The sequence below is a fragment of the Stenella coeruleoalba genome, assembly GCF_951394435.1.
Source record: "Stenella coeruleoalba genome assembly, chromosome: 2".
Taxonomy (NCBI): Eukaryota; Metazoa; Chordata; class Mammalia; order Artiodactyla; family Delphinidae; genus Stenella; species Stenella coeruleoalba.
In genome coordinates, this window is record NC_137147.1 from 145,166,965 (window position 1) to 145,187,450 (window position 20,486).

Here is a 20,486-nt window from a genome sequence, read left to right on the forward strand (position 1 = left end):
AATTATAATTCCAATTCTTTAATTTTCAGAGTAATAGTTTCATTATATAATGTTTGTAAAATAACTGTTTAACAAATGTTAGGTGTCACCATAAATGACCGATTCTGATCTTACTAATAATGCACAGGATACTTGTGTTTGGAGATCTGTGATTAATTTTCTTTGACATTTGATTTCTTTTGTTTTAAAATTTCCACAAAGTTTATGTATGAGATGCTTCTAGAACTTAAAGATATTATAGTCTTTCTTAGGTATCTCATACATAGAAGTAGTTACCTTTGGGACTTCCCTGGTGGTCCAGTGGTTAAGACTTTGCACTTCCAGTGCAAGGGGCATGAGTTGTATCCCTAGTCGGGGAACTAAGATCCCACATTCCCACATGCCACTTGGTGTGGCCCAAAAAAAAAAAAAAAAAGAAGTTGTTACCTTTAATATGTCTAATAGTGAGTAATTTTTATCTATTCTCTATCTTGGTAGTATATTATTGAATTAAAAACCACTAAATTAGTTCACTTGGATTAGGTGAAAAGTGTTGTGTTTCCCACAGGAATGGATGCCTCTATTTCTGTGAGGCCAAAGCAGACCGACATGTTTGCCAGACTTAAGGATATCATAGTTATGAATGTTGATTCGACTTCCATTCACAAAAAGGTAATTAAAAGATACGTTTCTATATTGAAATTTATTTTTTTGGGGGGGGGCTTGAGTTGCCTTTAATCATTTGTTCAGGCATTTTGTTAGGGAGTAAGCATGAATATGGTCATCATCTGCTTTCACAGTGTGTATAGACTAAGTGATTTGTAAGTTATTTCTAACCAATTAAGTGATGATATCTCCATTGATAAAACTTTTTTTATAGATATAGGAAAAAGTTATTGTCAAGTTAAATGTTTTTAATTTGTTGAAGGTTGAATTTGTGACGCTTCTTTATATATCAAGGGTTCTGTAATAAGGAAACTTATTTATAATACAGTGATACAGCTCTTTTGATATAATAACCAGTTAATTTAATACTTTTAGGCTGTCTCTATTTTGGGAGATGAAGTCTTTAGGTTCCAAATGACTCTTTATCCAGACGCCACAGAAGGAAAGGCCTATGCTGATATGTCTAAAGTAGATGGCAAACTTACTCTCAAAGTGGGTTGTATTCAAATTGTTTATGTTCATAAATTCTTCATGTCTCTTCTGGTAAGTTTATTTTTTAAATATATTTATTTCTTATTGACACCTAAGTATCTTTGCCTATACATCTGAACCTAGGTAGTCAAAATCTTTACTAATGGGGCTGTGTGATAAAGTCCCAATTGCTGAATAGAATATTACAATTAAGGAAATACATCATGGATAACTAAATGAATTTTTATTATCATTGTTTTGAACCTTTGAATGATCATTCTTTAACATTTCCATAGTTATATATTTTGAAAGTACTTTCTGATGTTTTAATTAGGCTTTTCAGTGTTATTTGTTTTATGAGAGACCCTTAAAAGGTACTTAGCGAAAAGAATCTTTTAAGGAGGTCATCAGGCATTTGAAGGACTAATACTGGAGCTTACAGCTTTTGATTATAATTATGATCAAGGCCATAAAATTCTTTTAATTATTTATTTCCATGTAAGTGTCATGGGCTGAAGAGTTTAATTTGCCTATGCCTCTTAGCAGGGCTGTTAATCAAAGCTTTTAAGTTATGGATTTCTACCTAAACCATCATGTTTTATTTTTCTGGAAAGTAATTTATTTGGAGGGGTGTTAGTTTAATAAACTAAATAAACCATTTACATTATTAATGGAAGAATATTGCTTCCAGTTCTTTTCTCCATTGGGAAAAATCTTTCTGCTTTTAGTTGAAATTGAGGTGAAAGATCTCACTCTAAATAAAGAATTTTTGACTCTTATTAATGATTGCAAGATTGTAAACACTTCAGCACCTTTGCTCATGTTAGAGTACACTTAAGAAAATAACCTTTAGAAATAAGCGGGCAAAACCTTAGTTTCTAAAACTAAGGACTAAAACTAATAGACTTTATTCCTATGACCTAGAGGTACAGAATTAAAGCAACTTTGGGAGATGTAAAGAGTTCTCCTTTGTCTTTTTATTTAAATTTGAATTAAGATGACAACATTCATGAGTAAAAGGGATATTTTAAAAAGTATTGTTACCAAAATTTGTCAAAAAACAAATAATTCTGAAATACATAGAGTGAAAGTTAAAGGATTCTTTCTTCCACTTGTTAATTATCACAGAGTGTATCTTTCTAGACTTTACTCCATGTACACAGTCATAAATAATGTTTCTTTTATATCACCTCTTTTATTCAGTTTTTCTTTTTTAAAGTTTTTCCTTTTAAAAATAAATCCTGTTTTGGGGGAACTCTAAATATCAGTATTTTCCAACAGAACTTCCTCAACAATTTTCAAACTGCCAAAGAAGCTTTGAGCACAGCTACAGTCCAGGCTGCAGAAAGAGCTGCTTCCAGCATGAAAGACTTGGCTGAAAAGAGCTTCCGCCTTTTGATGGATATCAATTTGAAAGCACCAGTTATTATCATTCCTCAGTCTTCAGTATCGCCTAATGCTGTTATAGCAGATCTGGGTTTAATCAAAGTTGAAAACCAATTTAGTGTAGTTTCTGTGGAACAGTATTCTCTTCCCCCAGTCATTGATAAAATGAACATCCAACTCACTCAGCTGAAGCTGTCCAGGTATAAATATATAATCCAATGGCAAATTACTTACTAGAAATAGAATTTTCATAAAATCTTTGCCAGGGGTAAAACACTCTAGTGATTTATGATTCTTATTCCTTATTTCTTCTAATTATGAAACGTTGACTGTTGGTTTTTGGTTAGTGGTTTATAATGGTGGATCTCATAGAATCTACATTTTGTCTTACTAAATTTATAATGTGTTTTTTTTTCACTTTATAAAAATTTCCTATTATAAAATTATAGTTTACTCAATAATACTTAATTTAGATTTATTTTTATTTATTTTCTCTGCACGTACCTATTTTCATTTCTGTACAGAGACAAAGGCTTCTTAAAATGTAATAAAATTTAAGATTTATTTCTCATTTCCAAACCTTGTCACATTTAGGAATTCTCAGTAAGATATCTAATGGATTATCAAATCCAAATGGGAAAGTGTTCGCTCTGTTGAATGACAAGAGTAACTTATTTGGTGGTTCAAATGTTTGTTGGCAGGCAGGCTAGATATGACTGTTATAATATGCTTGTTTAACTTCTAGGTTTGGTGAGTTTTTCCCTTTGAGTTTGGAGAAGTATTAATAACATAAACCTAAGGGCTAAGTAGAGTATCACTTTCTTTGTCCTCCAATTTTAGGAGGATGTAACATTTGTTTGTATGACGTTGGACTAGTTGCTATTAAATATCCTTGTGAAAGATAGTAAATAGTGCAATAGTCATACTTCATGAAATTTGTCTCTTTGAAATCAGCATTACATAGGGTTTGTTTTACATAGCTCTGCATATAAACTTGAATTATTCTGATGCAGATTGATTTGTGAAAAGAAACGTGTTCTAAAAGAACTCTGATAGCAGCCTTTAGTGTTTAGAAAAATGCTCCGTGGAAACTGTTACACAGTATGATAGTCTTCATTTTAAAATGTAGATTTTAGAAATGTAAAATAAATTCTTATTTATCTTTCAGAACAATTTTGCAGGCTGGCTTACCACAGCATGACATTGAAATTTTAAAACCAGTCAACATGCTTTTATCCATACAGCGAAATTTAGCAGCATCATGGTATGTGAAAATTCCAGGGATGGAGATAAAAGGAAAACTAAAACCTATGCAGGTAAGTATATGTATAAAATACATGAAAATTGCTAGATAGGCTTTTATCATTGATCACAGTGTAGTTCAAGTGGACATCAGAAGTGATAATACATTTAAAGGGAATGCTTTGTTAACTGGAAATGAAGTTATCCTAGTTTCCCACACTTTTCTTTATTTCACATTAATTGGATGTTTGGTAAAACCAAGCAAGAACTCTGAGGTTAGAAGCTATGGAGTCTACAGAAAATATTACTAATATTATTAGTAATTTTAGAAAATTCTATTAAAGTTTTAAGGCAGTTAAATTATAAGACACGGTAAAGTGATATTTAGATACCACATTCAAAGCACCTTAGTAGTATTTTTAATGTATAGAAGCACTCTTTTATAGAAAAGTGGACATTTTCAATAGGTGAATATGTTTATTTGGTAAGCATATAAACAGCAATACTTTTTTTAACATCTTTATTGGAGTATAATTGCTTTACAATGCTGTGTTAGTTTCTGCTTTATAACAAAGTAAATCAGCTATACATATACATACATCCCCCTATCTCCTCCCTCTTGTGTCTCCCTCCCACCTTCCCTATCCCCCCCCCCAAGGTGGTCACAAAGCACCAAGGAAACAGCAATATTTTTAGTACTGTAGTTAGAAGGTCATATGTAGGCTCACAGGAAGAGATGATACTGGTCGAAGATGGTCATGGAAGTGTAGGAATCTTACGGTTCTAGTGCGCCTGTGGGTGAAACTGTTGAAGCCAAACAGTAGGGGATAGGGAAAGGGAGGGAGTGGCTAAACAGAATGTGTGAAAGACAAATAAAAATTTAGTAGTTTAGTGGTTTTTGATGTCTGTGATTATTTCAGAGTTAGTTCTAAGCTTAAACAAGAAGGGTCAAAGGAGCAGAGTCCTACTAGGGAAGATGTTAAAATTGAAGTTTGTTGTAGGAATGAAAGATCCCTATCTGTAGTATGAGTAGATATGATATATGAAGAAGAACATCTGTTCAGGGTATTGATAGAGACTTTTCTATTCTGGAATATGAGACTGTTCTCTTAAATTCTCCCTTGCTAAGATTAGCTCTCAGAGCTAATATTTGATCCTTTTCAAATATTAGGAGGTGGTGAAGTTAGCTGTTCTTCAGGCAGCTGTGATATCTTGGTTGGTGTCACAGGTGGGAATGAATATACAAAGAAGTCCTAGGGAGTTAAAGTGACATCTGTTATCTAAGGACTAGGGCTTGGAGCAAATAAGAAATCCCTGGTCATTGTCTCTTGCTAAAATATCTCCCCAGTTTCATTTAGGCTGGGAATCAGGCAATTTCCTTGGTGATAGGGACCTAATTTGGGGGACATAGGGTACTCTGATGTTCAGAAGAAAAGGTGCTATGAATGTGTCTGTGTGAATTTGTGTTTAGGTACTTGAAAAAGGCCTTTTGGACCACTCTATGTGTAGGGGAAGTGTACAAGAGATGGAAGGATTAAAAGGTTTAATGGATCTTAGCAGCCAGTAGCATCTTTGTTTGTTCTAGCAGCTTCATGTTGTTATGCAGCCACCCATGAGGTAGATGATATTATTCCTATTTTAAAGATTAAGAAACTTGAGTTAGGGACTTCCCTGGTGGCACAGTGGTTAAGAGTCTGCCTGCCAATACAGGGGACACGGGTTCAAGCCCTGGTCCGGGAAGATCCCACATGCCGCGGAGCAACTAAGCCCGTGTGCCACAACTACTGAGCCTGCACTCTAGAGCCTGTGAGCTGCAACCACTGAAGCCTGTGCGCCTGGAGCTGGTGCTCTGCAACAAGAGAAGCCACCGCAATGAGAAGCCCACGCACCGCGATGAAGAGTAGCCTCTGCTCACCCCAACTAGGGAAGGCCCGTGCGCAGCAAAGAAGACCCAATGCAGCCAAAAATAAATAAATCTAAAAAAAAAAGCTGCATTGCAGGAGAGCATCTTTTTTCTTCTTGGTAGAGACTGGAAACTGAACAGCATTCTTCCGGTATTGAGTTTGGAGGAGAGTAAATAATGTGGAGGAAAAATCCAGTAGTGGATGTAAAGAGAGAGAAGCAGAATGGAGATGAGGAACTAGGGAGAAGGGAGAGGGACACAGGTCCAGGAACAGGACAAGATAGATAGTAGCGATTAAGGCAGGAAGAAGGGAGTACCGGAAGCAGGGGCTTGGATATGAGTGGAGGCAGATGCGTGTTTACACACAGGAGTAATGTCTAATACTGTACAAGATGAAATACTTTTATCCTGGTATTCATGGTCACAACTTGCTTTTTTTTTTTTTTTTTTTTTTTTTAGTTAGATGTACAATTAGTTAATTTGAGGGACCATAAATTAAGACATAGGTACTATATTTTGCATTTTTTATTACTTTGTATTAACAACAGCCTGTTGTTGCTTTCTAGGTTGCTCTCAGTAAAGATGACTTAACAGTTTTAATGAAAATTTTGGTAGAGAATCTTGGAGAAGCTTCTTCACAGCCAAACCCTACACAGTCTACCCAGGAGGCTATAAGAGTAAGAAAAGACGTTTCCAGTAGACCTGACCACCTCAAAGGTATAAATTGATGGAGATTTTTGCTTTGATTATAGAGAAAAATCAGTATTAATGCCATATTTAGTGTTGTCTTTAGTTGTCCAGCATAATGTGGTGTGAATGATCCAGCATTGTATTATTTACTGTGGAAAATCAGCTGGGGCTGCCTTGAAGCTCCCAGGGGAAGGAGATAGGCTCATTGCTCTAAATGGAGGGCCCACCTCTTATCGCCTGCATGATGCATATTTGCCCTGTATTTGTGAAAGGTGAATTTGTCCAATTCAAGGGACACTGAAGGGGTGTACTTTGAGAAAAAGCAAAGTAGGCATGTAGCATAGTAAGGTCCCAAACTAATTGAGAGAAAAGGACCTTGGTGTCATACTCAGATGACTGGTCCATAAAAAAGGAAGGTATTCTTGTTTAGTAACAGCATTACTTATCTGGCTTCACTGGGGAGTGTGATAGTCAGATACATAAGGGAGTTTCCCAGATTATTAAAATTGAATCTTTCAAAAGCTCTGAACCTTTCAAATTCAGCCATTTTTAAAAGATAATTTTTCTAAAATATAAGGTTTCCTTTTGCTTTCTTGAACAATTACATAGAATAATTTTATAATTGCACTCTTTTCATCATTTAAAATCGTTATGTGAATATCATATGTTTTATTTTAGACTGTGAATAGGTTAATATTTCCATGGCTAAAAAGAGATGAAGTGTTCCTTTTCCATATAATAAATGGCCCCAGACTGCTGTGCTTTTATAATGCTCAGGTCATCAGCTGTTACTTATGACAACAGTCGGTAAAACCGCCAGTTAATAACACTGTACCAGCACTGCTTCACCTATAGTTAGGTCTGGTGTGTTTTGAAATCACAAAACAAATGACTAGAGCAGTGTGAAAAATAAGGTTTTTCGTTCAGGATAGTTATGAGTACTACATGAGTTTAGTGAGGTCAGCATCTTCTCCCAGGTTACGTTCATGCCACTGTATAGACAAATGCTAGATAAGTAGGCTGTAGCTCCCGTTAGACAGGAACTATGTACACATGAATAAACTGTAGCAGGCAAGCTTTATGTGATTAAGGATCTCGTTATGTTCAGCTGTGGTCAATTCGTGTCTCTGGTTCAGGCTATACAGTTAATGTGGTACTTGGGAAAACTTGTGAGTTCAGATGGAAAAGCTACAAAGATGATGAAGATTGGAATGTAAATTATTTTCAGGAAAGGTAAAGGAAAAAACCCTAGAGCTTTCCAACTTGGAGAAGCCTTTATCTGGTTAAAGTTTTGCGGTGTTTGCTCTTCCAGTAACTTGTACAGTAAGAATAGACTTTTCTATAAGTGACCAAAAGAATAGAATCAATCTCCAAAAGAGATTGCAGAATCACTTTGTAAGAGTGATTGAAAGCAATATGTATTGTTCTTTGTCTAAAAAGTTTCTGCCTAAAGATGAGGGGAGAGACTGAATTATTTGTCGAAGTCTCTTTCACCTCAGAATTCTGAAGGCTCTCTGTCCCAAATTATATTTGAGCTCTCCTCGACTCTGCTTTTGAATTACATTCTGTTCTTCTTGTAAAGGTAATGGATTGGGTGATATAGGTAATTAAAGATAGTGAGAGTGAACTACACTAGCAGAAGATCTTTTACTGACTGGCTGTCTGTTGTAGGACAAAGTATTTTACTTTTCTCTACCTCCAATTTCATAATCTCTTGAGAATGGCTTGTAACCAGTTATGTGAAATGCTTTGATAATTATAAACTATAATGAAGTAGTCTTGCTCTGGATGGGCTTTTTAAAAAAAGTTGTCTCGATACTCTTTGCAAGGCCCTCTCTCTTTATTTTAATTTTTTTATTTATATATATATTTTTTGCGGTACGCGGGCCTCTCACTGCTGTGGCCTCTCCCGTTGCGGAGCACAGGCTCCGGACGCGCAGGCTCAGCGGCCATGGCTCACGGGCCCAGCCGCTCCACGGCATGTGGGATCTTCCCGGACCGGGGCACGAACCCGTGTCCCCTGCATCGGCAGGCAGACTCTCAACCACTGCACCACCAGGGAAGCCCCTCTCTTTTTATTTTTAATGTAGATAGTCTGGCTCTATCACTTTGCCTTGTATTAAATATATATGGAATACATGCCATTTTTGTTAATTGTCTCATAATGATTTAAAGAATCCTTGAAAATATGATATAAATTTAGAATCTTAGCTTTTAAAATATGTATAAAATCATATACATACTTAAAAGCTTTTTAATTTTCATATTTATGTTTGAACCCTCAGAACAAGAAGATGGGACAGACTCAAAGCTTTCTTTGGACCAGAATGTCACTCTCCAGTTTGACTTTCACTTTGAATCTCTTTCTATTATACTTTATAACAGTGATCCCCACCAGGTATGTAGTTAATGTCTGCATCTAGGAATATGTCTTTAGCTCTTGATATTCAATTTTAGAATGTTGTCATTTTTTTCTTTCTTTTTTTTTTTTTGTGGTATGCGGGCCTCTCACTGTTGTGGCCTCTCCCGTTGCAAAGCACAGGCTCTGGACGCACAGGCTCAGTGGCCGTGGCTCACGGTCCCAGCCGCTTCGCGGCACGTGGGATCTTCCCAGACCGGGGCACGAACCCGCGTCCCCTGCATCGGCAGGCGGACTCTCAACCACTGCGCCACCAGGGAAGCCCACATTTTTTTATGTGACTTTTCTTCTCAAAATTTATGTCTATTAAATTCTATTTGGCTTAGAGAATATGTATTTGATCTTGCTTTCTGCTTTCATTTTGTAGTGTTTTTATTTTTTTAAATATTTATTTTATTTGTTTATTTTTATTTTTGGCTGTGTCGGGTCTTCGTTGTGGCATGCAGGATCTTTTTGTTGCAGCACACGGGCTCTTTTAGCGCGTAGGCTTCTCTCTAGTTGTGGTATGGGGGTTTTCTCTTCTCTAGTTGTGGCACACAGGCTCCAGGGAACGTGGGCTCTGTAGTTGTGGCACACGGGGTCCAGAGCGCATGGGCTCTGTAGTTTGCGGCATGCGGGCTCGCTCTTTTTTTTTTTTTTTGCGGTACACGGGCCTCTCACTGTTGTGACCTCTCCCATTGTGGAGCACAGGCTCCGGACGTGCAGGCTCAGCGGCCATGGCTCACGGGCCCAGCCGCTCCGCAGCATGTGGCATCTTCCCGGACCGGGGCACAAACCCATATCCCCTGCATCGGCAGGCGGACTCTCAACCACTGCGCCACCAGGGAAGCCCTGCATGCGGGCTCTTTCGTTGAGGCGTGTGGGCTCAGTAGTTGAGGCGCGTGGGCTTAGGTGCCCCGTGGCATGTGGGATCTTAGTTCCCCGACCAGGGATCGAACCTGCCTCCCCTGCATTGGAAGGCAGATTCTTTACCACTGGACCACCAGGGAAGTCCCAGTGTTTTTAATCTTACTAGGCCAAGGAAAAGTTCTTACTTTTTTCCAAGTAATATCAGCACTAAAACACAACCTATCTCTAGGAGAAGAATTTTATATATGAGTAATTAATTATATGTACAGTTTTATTACATAGCTAGATATATATGCATATTTAACTAAGGAAAATAATTTAGTAGTGGCTTTGGAACCTTAGAGGATTATTTTTAAATTCGTGATTATCCATGATATATAAGCATTAATTATATTTCTCTTGAATAAATTTTATATGTAGTAGATACATATTAAGGATACTGATGAGTGAATTGAGGAACCAGGGTCTAGTGCCATTATGATTTGAACCACATAATGTGTAATTGATATTTTAGAAAGCTATTTTTTTATTATATAGGTAGTATCTTCTAATAAATGTTTTTGATTATATCAATTAATATCTCATAATACTCATACATATGGTACCCATAATATGCACTGATTGTAAGTATTATATCTGTTGTTTATGTCCATTTATATGTTTTCTTATGTTTCATATTTTCTAAACGTTATACAATATTCATACATTGTTATTGTTGGGCCTTGGGCTAGTGTCTGTCATTTGTGCAATGGACTGCCTTAATTTCATTTTTTTTTCCAAATTTTATTGAAGTATAGATGATTTACAGTATTGTGTTAATTTCTGCTGTGTATCAAAGTGATTCAGTTATACATATATATATTCTTTTTTATATTCTTTTCCATTATAGTATATCACAGGATATTGAATATAGTTCCTTGTGCTATACAGTAGGACCTTGTTGTTTATCCATCCTGTATATAATAGTTTGCATCTGCTAATCCCAAACTCCCAATCCTTCCCTCCCCCTTGACAACCAGAAGTGTGTTCTCTTTATCTATGAGTCTGTTTGTGTTTCATAGATATGTTCATTTGTGTCATACTTTAGATTCCACATATAAGTGATATCGTATGGTATTTGTCTTTCTCTTCCTGACTTACTTTGCTTAATATGGTAATCTGCAGGTCTATCCATGTTGCTGCAAATGGCATTATTTCCTTCTTTTTATGGCTGAGGAGTATTCCATTGTATACATGTACTACGTCTTCTTTATCCATTCATCTGTTGATGGACATTGAGGTTGTTTCCTTGTCTTGGCTATTGTGAATAGTGCTGCTGTGAACATAGGGGTGCATGTATCTTTTCGAATTACATTTTTGTCTGAATATATGCCCAGGAGTGGGATTGCTGGATCATATGGCAACTCTATTTTTAGTTTTTTGAGGAACATCTATACTGTTTTCCATAGTGGCTGCGCCAATTTCTATTCCCACTAACAGTGTAGGAGGGTTCCCTTTTCTCCACACCCCCTCCAGCATTTGTTATTTGTAGACATTTTAACGTTGGCCATTCTGACTGGTGTGAGTTGACTGCCTTAATTTCTAATGTTTAATGTTAAGAAAAAGATCAGAAAATGACGTAATGGAAAATGAACAGTTAAATGGATTCTTCATTTCAGTTAAGGTACTATCGTTCTACTGGTTTCTCAGCCTTAGAATCTTTGTGTCTTCTTTTACTTCCTTCTTTGTAGACCTTCTTTATTCATTTAGATAGAGTACTGTCATTTTTTTCTTTGAGTGAACATTTGTTCTTTCCTGGCAGTTTTCACTGCTGCTTTATTTGAAACTTCTTAGCTTCCACAGTACTGCAGTGGCTTCCTTGTTTGTTGCTCCTTTTCCTTTCATGCATCCTAGACATTGACACAAGTCAGTTTCCTCAATTAATCTTATGTAGCCGTTTACAACTTCCCATTCTACTTAGAAAGCATTCAGTGTTATGTTATGTGAATTTTAACTTATTAGAAAAATTCATTGGCTCCAAATTGTCTACATCAGTAACCATATCACAAACACTATTATATTGTGATCAGTAGACGTGTCACTGGTCATTTCTATTAATAGTTACAGATCACAAGTTTGTGAACTATTTACATTTTTATAAATTAAAGGCATTCCAAGTTTTCCAATAATAATTTCATTCTGACCCACTTACATGCATTGTACTCTTTTGAGTGAGAGAAGATAGGGAGTTATAACCAGTGTGCCAAGAATTGTGCATCACCAGTACCCTTTTATCAATGCCATGGTCTGTAGTGAGCAATTATGACTGAACTGATCATCTTCCCCAAATTTTTGGGTTTTTTTTTTGGTTGGTTATAAAGATTGAGGTCCTTTTTCCTTAAAGTTTAAATATTTGGCTTAGGATCTGGGACCACGATTAGACCTCCACATTTCTTTCCAGACATCATTCCCTACCTTTCTTTTATTGGAATATTTAAGCCTAAGATGCCAGTGTGTACCTTGTGCCCTCAGAGCATCTTGAATTGTTTGCTCATGTTTTTTTCCCATCTAGAATGTCTTCTACCCCTCATAGCCTATCTCATTCCACTCAGTCTCTCAAGCTCAGTTAGTTCTCAACCTTCTTCATGAATTTTTCCCAGCCCACAATGATCTCTTTGACCCTATGAGCTTTTGCTGTTTATATTCTTTACCTAATCACTTAATATCCTTTGTGGAATATGGGAAGATATAAGTATGAATAAATAAGTGACGATATATAATTTTTTAATTATTTACAACTTACAGCATCTCCTTGGGATGTTCCTCGTAATGTATTTCTATTGTATTTTTTCAATTAGAGTATAAGCTCACTGAGATCACCTACCATGCCTTATCCTTTCTCATAAAGCCTTTAGTTCCTCTCACAGAGTGTTTTACAGAAGAGCTCATTAAATATTGGGTTGGCCAAAAAGTTCATTTGGTTTTAAGTAAAAATAAAAGACCTTTTTCATTTTCACCAAGAAGTTTATTGAACAATGTATTCATTAACCAAACGAACATTTTGGCCAACCCAATATTTGTAAGTTAGCATAATTGATTGACAGTTTCCTGGGGTTTTTTTAATTTGCATTGAATTGTAAATTAGAAATTTTTATGTATTAACCCTTGTTGAAGATCAGCACCCACACATATATATTTATTTGTATATGCACATACAGTCACAAACATGCATATTATTCTTTGTTCCAGTTTTAACACCCATACTTTAAAAATTTGTGGTATGGATTTGCTTTTTTTTTTTCTTACATCTTTATTGGAGTATAATTGCTTTACAATGGTGTGTTAGTTTCTGCTTTATAACAAAGTGAATCAGTTATACATATACATATGTTCCCATATCTCTTCCCTCTTGCGTTGGATTTGCTTTTAACCTCTGAGTTAAGAAATATGTTTAAAAGTAATTACATAACACCTGAAGATAATTGATTCTTTTGCTTGAAAAATATACCACAGGAATCCAAACTTTCATTTCATAATGACAGTTTCCGGCTTGGTGAACTCAGACTACATCTTATGGCCTCTTCAGGGAAGATGTTTAAGGATGGCTCAATGAATGTCAATATTAAACTTAAGACATGCACGCTTGATGATCTCAGAGAAGGAATTGAGAGAGCAACATCAAGGTTTGTCATCTCTGAATTTGCCGCACATTATATAAGGTTGACATTGCACTTGGCATTGCTACCAGGCATTGATTGCTCAGCTTAGGATTGTCAGAAGGGGTCTTTTGATCATCTTTTTTAGGATTCTGTTCCTTGGGATTATCAAAAGACGTCTTTGGTCATATTTCAGTTTGAAGTGCATCAAGAAGTAGTGCTAATTTCAGGCTCAGTTGCTTTAAAGTTTGAATGAAAGGAAGTTTAATAATAGAGTATTGTCTTAAATGTGGGAACTAAGAAACTGTAAGAATTTTAATAGTTAAATCCACATGGGGTGGTTGATTGGTGATATATTTTTCTAAATTGTTTACAGTAGGCAGAATCTTTTTTTCAAAAAAGCCTTAAAGTTATGGATCTTTCTTTTGTTTTATTTTGTCTATATATTTTAAAACAGTTTTGTGAAATTTCTTTAAAAGTTATAGTAGATCAACTATACTTAAAAAAAGACCCTACAGGGTTAAAAAAAAAAATCCCTAATTTTCACATTATCAACTCATTTTTGAAAGATTAATTTATATCACCCTACTATAAAGTGAGAAACATGCAACTTTAATAGCCTAATTATATTTTTATTCCTTTCACAAATAATGAGATGCATAATATTTTTGTCCTTGTTTTTTGGAGAAAAACTATTCTGCTACTTGAAGTTGGACCCGTTGAATATATATTGAATACTTCTGAGCCCTTTGTTTTTCTAAGAGATGAATAAATGAGGAAAGAGTGCTATCATGCAACCAGCTTTTCTGATTTGCAAATTTCATGTCTTGGGGTAGCAATCTAGGCAAGGGTGATAAAGGCCATCCTTCTGTTTCATAGCCTGCTCTTTGCAGTGCACATGAGGATGTGTGGGAATTATTATATCATTGCAGACGCTTGATGAACACTGCCTGATTTGAATTACATTGAATAATTTGGGAGTCAGTTGTATAGGATGATCTTTGGAGACAAATTCTTTCAGGGAGGTTTTATTTTGTAAAATAATATAAAGAGGTTGTCTTCTAAATTTTGTGGGACCACATTAATGTGTTTTGTTAATTGCCAAACTTCCTTTCAGCAGTCATTGTTTTTCTAGTATTGCATTATAATTATAAAATATTCTATAATTACTTATTATCATGAACCTTGCTGTGGAGATTAGGAGACCGTGTCTTGGTTGCTGATTAGCTAATTAGACTCGAGTTAACACTGATCTGTTTTCTATTCACAGATTGGAAACTGAAAGGTGAAAGAAAAATTATTAAAATGTATAGGAAATTTTTAATCTGTTTAATTCTTTTAGCAGAAATAAAATAATGAATGTATATATTTTTTCAGAATGATTGATAAGAAGAATGGCCAAGATAACAACAGTTCTATGATTGACATAAGTTACACACAAGACAAGAATGGAAGTCATATTGATGCTGTTCTTGACAAGCTGTATGTTTGTGCCAGTGTGGAATTTCTGATGACTGTGGCAGATTTCTTTATCAAAGCTGTACCTCAGAGTCCAGAAAATATGGCTAAAGAATCACAGATTCCACTGCGACAGACTGCCTTAGCAAAAATCAAGATGGAGAAAGGTTAGCAGAATTTATCTGTCACCTTGTATATTTTACCAAAATTACAAACTGGAAAAAAGAGAACTGGAGAACTTAAGAATGTAAAATTACTCTTTCAAATTTAAATGTATTCAGCAGAAAAACCTTAGTAAGCATAGATTTTTTTTTTTTTTTTTTTTTTTTTTTTTTGCGGTATGCGGGCCTCTCACTGTTGTGGCCTCTCCCGTTGGCGGACGTGCAGGCTCAGCGGCCATGGCTCACGGGCCCAGCCGCTCCGCAGCATGTGGGATCTTCCCAGACCGGGGCATGAACCCGTGTCCCCTGCATCGGCAGGCGGACTCTCAACCACTGCGCCACCAGGGAAGCCCAAGCATAGATTTTTTTAAGGGAGAGGTGGAGTAAAAATATGTATCGGATCAGGCACCAGGAAACCTCTGCTCTGGTTCCAACTCTGCCATTAACATTTCTTTACCCATCCAGAAGTACAGCCTGTTTTATAAAAAGGGAATCTTTTATTCAAAGAAAATATTTGGAAGAATTAAATCATATTGAAGAGCAATTAAACAGCTGAAAGCAGAGGGTGGGAGTATTGGAGGACCCAACATGACACCCCTGGACATCACCTTAGATTCCTTAAAGTTAGCAGAGGGTTTGCGCAGGTCTGGTCTCCGTGTATGCTGGTGCCACTCCCTGACCCATAAACCATTTATTCTAGCATTGCCAAGTAGATCAGTGATTTTCTCTGTTAAATTGTGATTGTCTAAGGTCAGGCATTTTTCTCTCTAATGTGCAACTCAGGAAGATTGAAAAACTGCCGTTTACTGGCAAGGTCAGAATTTTATTTTTCCATTTACCTTTCTTAAACAGTAATCATGTGATATCTCTGTATTCATATATGCATGTAATGTATTTATATTATAGATTGTATGACACTAACTGTAGACTTAAGGGTGAAATCAAGGCAGACAAGTAATAATGGCCTGTGTACTTATCAGGGTCTCCTGTCCTCTTCCTGATACTCCCCTCGCCTGTTTTCCCTTCCTTGCTCCTGCAGCATAACATAGGACACTCAGACGTATACACACATGCATCACATATATGCGTTAATTCTGACAAAAAGAACTTCAAAACAAGATGATTTTTGCTAGGTCAAAGTGAGAATGATCTTCTTAACAACAGGGATCAAGATTGCATTATCCCACATAATCAGCATTTGTTAATAATCATTTATCGTTTGTCTTTACCGATCAGTTATTAATATTGTTACTTTCACCATATCTATAATAGCAGGATATTACAAGCAACTTAGCAACTTACAGATAACATGTACCCAAGTGACAAGATTTACTTTACTAGAACTTTTATGGTTCCTATTTTTGTTTCTTCAGATGACTCTGTAAGACCAAATATGACTTTAAACGCCAAGATCACAGATCCAGAAGTGGTGTTTGTTGCCAGCCTGGCAAAGGCTGATGCTCCCGCTCTGACAGCCTCATTCCGGTGTAACCTCTGTCTATCGACATCCAAACTCGAACAGATAATGAAAGCTTCTGTGAGAGATCTTAAAGTGCTTGCTTGCCCTTTTCTCAGAGAAAAGAGAGGAGAAAACATTACCACAGTAAGAATTACCTTATATTCTAAACTTGGATTGAAGGATGGCAGATGTGGTTGATTCATAGAATCCCAGAATGTGAGAGCTCTGTAGGACTTCAGAGAGTATTTACTCCAGCTTGAGATTTTACAAATAAGGATGTTGAATTCCAAAGATGTTAAATGATTTAGCCATGTCTGTAGTGACAGAACTGTAGGCTGTCTCCAGACTCATTTTCATTATACTGTCTTTTGCTGAACAGTGTTTGAATTTTAGTACAAATCAACATTCCTTTTCAGCTGTTGCTTTTGTTCACCACAGTATATCCAATGAGTGAGTGGATGAATGAACCAAAAAAATTCATTAGTCATGTGCCCAAAAGAGATTATGTTTTGCTTTATTACAAATTAACTTCAGTTGTGCTTTCATATTATAGTTGAAAAATATGGTTTTAGTTAATTAAATTTATTACTGTACCAAATGTTTTTTAATGTTAAATTGATAATTTTATGTTAAAGAGCATCATTATATAATGTGACTCATTTGCAGTGTTATTTTAAATTTAAAAAAATTCATGGACAAAGTGACTTGAATAAAGAAGTGCAGTGCTAAGCTTAATCTATACTGTATCATGAAACATTCTTTTTAGCAGGATCATCTTCTATTTTTTTTTTTGGTTGCACTGGGTCTTAGTTGTGGCATGCATGTGGGATCTAGTTCCCTGACCGGGGGCCCCCTGCGTTGGGAGTGCAGAGTCCTATCCACTGCGCCACAGGGGAAGTCCCAGGATCATCTTCTTTTGACATGTCACGGAAAGCTTATATTAATCATTCTATTTAAAGCTCATCCTACTTTTTTAAAAATGAAAGTTATGCATACTAGTTCCCCCATTCAGTTCAGGTGCATTTTATTTGTTTCTTTAATGATATTTAATAACATAGCCGTCATGGTTTTAATAAATCGTCAAGTTTGAAGATTTGAAATCTTTTCTAATAAGGACCTTACAGGAAATTCAAGACTGACCTGTTGTTAATCATCTGGAAGCTGTTCATTTACCTACCTTACTATAGTCTTTTTTTAAAAGGAGTTAACAGAACTATTTGTTTAGAATAACATTTTCAAGTGATTTAGTGACCATAAAAATTATAATGAAATACCATTTCCATTTCCTCATTTACCTCTTTGCAAATGTAAGACCTTACCATAGTCCTTAGCTCATTTTTGTAGATATCTTAAAAGAGTATTTTACATAGGGCATCATGTAAAAGACATTTTAGCAAAAGGAAACATTTTAAACTTCTAATAGTAAATGTGCATTACTACTTAAGAATTTGGCATAAAGGAATTCATCAGAACCGCTTAAAGTCCTTTCCAGTGGCCATAGACTTGTTATAGTTTGGAGGAGCCCTCACAAGAGATTCTCAGCTAATTTAATTTGCCTTTTTGCTTTTAGTTGTAGACTATAGTTAAAGATCTCAAATTAAGTAAGACATGTTCATAAGTAAATTTCATTAATTTGTTTCTAGATCTTACAGCCCTGTTCTCTATTTATGAAAAAATGTACATGGGCTTCAGGAAAAGAAGATATAAATATTGAAGTTGAAGAATTTATAATTAAGGTTAGTGCCTATCATATTATTTGGGTGAAGATCAATCCTTTTTTAAAATTAATTAATTAATTTATTTTTGGCTGCGTTGGGTCTTCGTTGCTGCACACGGGCTTTCTCTTGTTGCAGCGAGTGGGGGCTACTCTTCGTTGCGATGTGCGGGCTTCTCATTGCAGTGGCTTCTCTTGTTGCAGAGCATGGGCTCTAGGCGTGCGGGCTTCAGTAGTTGTGGCACATGGGCTCAGTAGTGGCTCAGGGGCTCTAGAGCACCGGCTCAGCAGTTGTGGCACATGGGCTTAGTTGCTCTGCAGCATGTGGGATCTTCCTGGACCAGGGCTCGAACCCGTGTCCCTTGCATTGGCAGGCGGGTTCTTAATCACTGTGCCACCAGGGAAGTCCCACAATCAATTTTTATTTTTCTTATCTTTTGATGACTCTCACATCTAGAGCATTATGCTAGTCACATATTTAGTAATCAATAAAAACCTCTAATATTAAAATACACTTTTCTTTAATGCAAATGTTTGTTTCTGTTTTCTTTGAAAGAGTGCAGGTGAGTCTTGAGCAACGCGGGGATTAGCAGTGCTTTAACTTTATAGTCAGACCTCGGTATAGGCGGTTCCTCAGAATCTGCATTCCTCCATGTCTGAGGTTCTACATCTGTGGATTCAAACAGCTGTGGCTTGTGTAGTACCATAGTGTTTACTAGTGAAAAAAAATCCACATATAAGTGAACCCCCGCAGTTCAAATCCATGTTGCTCAGGGTGAACTGCACTTTTAAATGATCAGCATAGTTTTTATCTAGTATATTTGTGTGTGTGTTGGAGATTGAGTTTGGGTGGGGAGAGCAGAGATGAAGTGGGAAGAGAAGGAAAGGAAGGATGGAAAAATGAGGTTGCTCTTATTTTATTTGCAATGTTATTTTTAAGCTTTTATTTGAGGTGTAGTTTGGTTGAATTTAATTATGTGATTAAATGTTTTATTTCTCTTATAAAATATTTATAATGACAGATGTATGCCAGAAATAAATTATTAGAATTTTTTTTATCTCTTACATTGGTAGTATTGAAAAAGCAATTGCTCTCCAAAGCACTTTTCTCTCAATATTTTAAATTACTGGTTTGTCTTAGATGGTGTTCTACAGACTTAAAATGCAAAATGGGGAGAAAACTTGGATTTGCATGCATTTTGTCTGCGACACTGGGTTAAGGTGCTGAGGAATTGTTTTTCCATGTCTTTCTTTGTATATCACTCTACTTATTTATTGAGCACACGTTTTTTGAGGCTTTACTGTTTATGAAGAATGTCCTGTACAAGGTACTGAGGGTACCTGGTCCCTACATTCAAAAAACTTAGTGATATATGTGAGAGAAAGAAGTAAATGAGTGATTACTTTCAGCTTTCAGTGCTAGAGGCATGCATGAGGTGCTCTTGGGGGTGCAGGCAGGAGCCTCCAGCTCAGACTAGGATATCGGGGGAAGCTGTCTGGAAGTGGGGCTACTTGAACTGAGCTTTGAACATCTGAGGGCGGTTAGATGGAGAGAGAGGGAAAGGGTTACCTAGACAGAACCAACAATGTGCATAAAGGCAAAGGCTTGAAAAATTCTTTAAGGACTTGGAGGGGTGATCCCATGTGGATGGGGAGAACGGTGTGGTGGAGCCATAGGACTGAGAACAGTAATTATAGGTGACATTAATAAGGCAACGAAGAGAAGGATTCATTTGACAGATACATCACCTTCTTTTGGTGATGTAATCATATCTCCTTAGCATATTAAACAAGTAAGGGTTGTGAGAAGTGAACAGTAGAGGAATCCACTTAATTTCTTTAACCCAGTATTGCTGAAACTTTGGGAAACCATGGGTAGCTTAGCTGATTAGGCATCAGGTCACAAAGAAGTTCGTGTCCTACGCTAAAGAGAGTTTTAATCTTACCCTGAAAGTTATGGGGAATTGTTGAAGATTTTAAACATAGGAATGACATGCTCAGATTTGGGTTTTAGAAAAACCATGTGGTGGGTGGCCCAAGATGGTGCTGACAGGACATGGAAGACATCATCGTTGCTAAGAACTAAGGCACAGTGATTGGAATGAAGAGGTGAGCAAAGATACTCTCCAAAGATAATAGGAGGTGGAATTTTCAGATCTTAGGGTGAAAGGGGGTCCATGGTGATTCTCAAGTTTCCTATGTCAGTAAGACAAATGAAAACCATGTGTGTATATCTTGATGAGGATCACATACTTTGGTTTAGTTAATGCAGCTGGTTGAAAAATGAAAAATTCAGTTACACTTCTACATTTTTCTGTTCGCATGACACTGTTTCACTCTGAATTAACTGATTTAACTGTAGGTTTCGACAATTGACATGCACATTAGTCACTTAATTCCAGAATAACCTGGGCAGAAATCACTGTTTTGAGGTTAGTTGACTTGGCACATGAT

The 20,486-nt window shown here is 36.4% G+C and overlaps 1 protein-coding gene across 2 annotated transcripts in view; it reads left to right on the forward strand.

Annotated features, from left to right (window-relative positions):
• Positions 1-20,486, forward strand: part of VPS13C (vacuolar protein sorting 13 homolog C) — a 177,043-nt gene that overhangs the window by 105,385 nt on the left and 51,172 nt on the right. For both annotated transcript variants that reach the window (XM_079913053.1, XM_079913054.1), the window contains exons 42-51: positions 548-651; positions 1,021-1,188; positions 2,398-2,702; positions 3,671-3,818; positions 6,214-6,364; positions 8,623-8,735; positions 13,098-13,267; positions 14,618-14,865; positions 16,233-16,462; positions 17,962-18,054. In XM_079913053.1, coding sequence (XP_079769179.1) covers positions 548-651; positions 1,021-1,188; positions 2,398-2,702; positions 3,671-3,818; positions 6,214-6,364; positions 8,623-8,735; positions 13,098-13,267; positions 14,618-14,865; positions 16,233-16,462; positions 17,962-18,054 — 1,730 coding nt within the window. The remainder of the gene's footprint in view (positions 1-547; positions 652-1,020; positions 1,189-2,397; positions 2,703-3,670; positions 3,819-6,213; positions 6,365-8,622; positions 8,736-13,097; positions 13,268-14,617; positions 14,866-16,232; positions 16,463-17,961; positions 18,055-20,486) is intronic.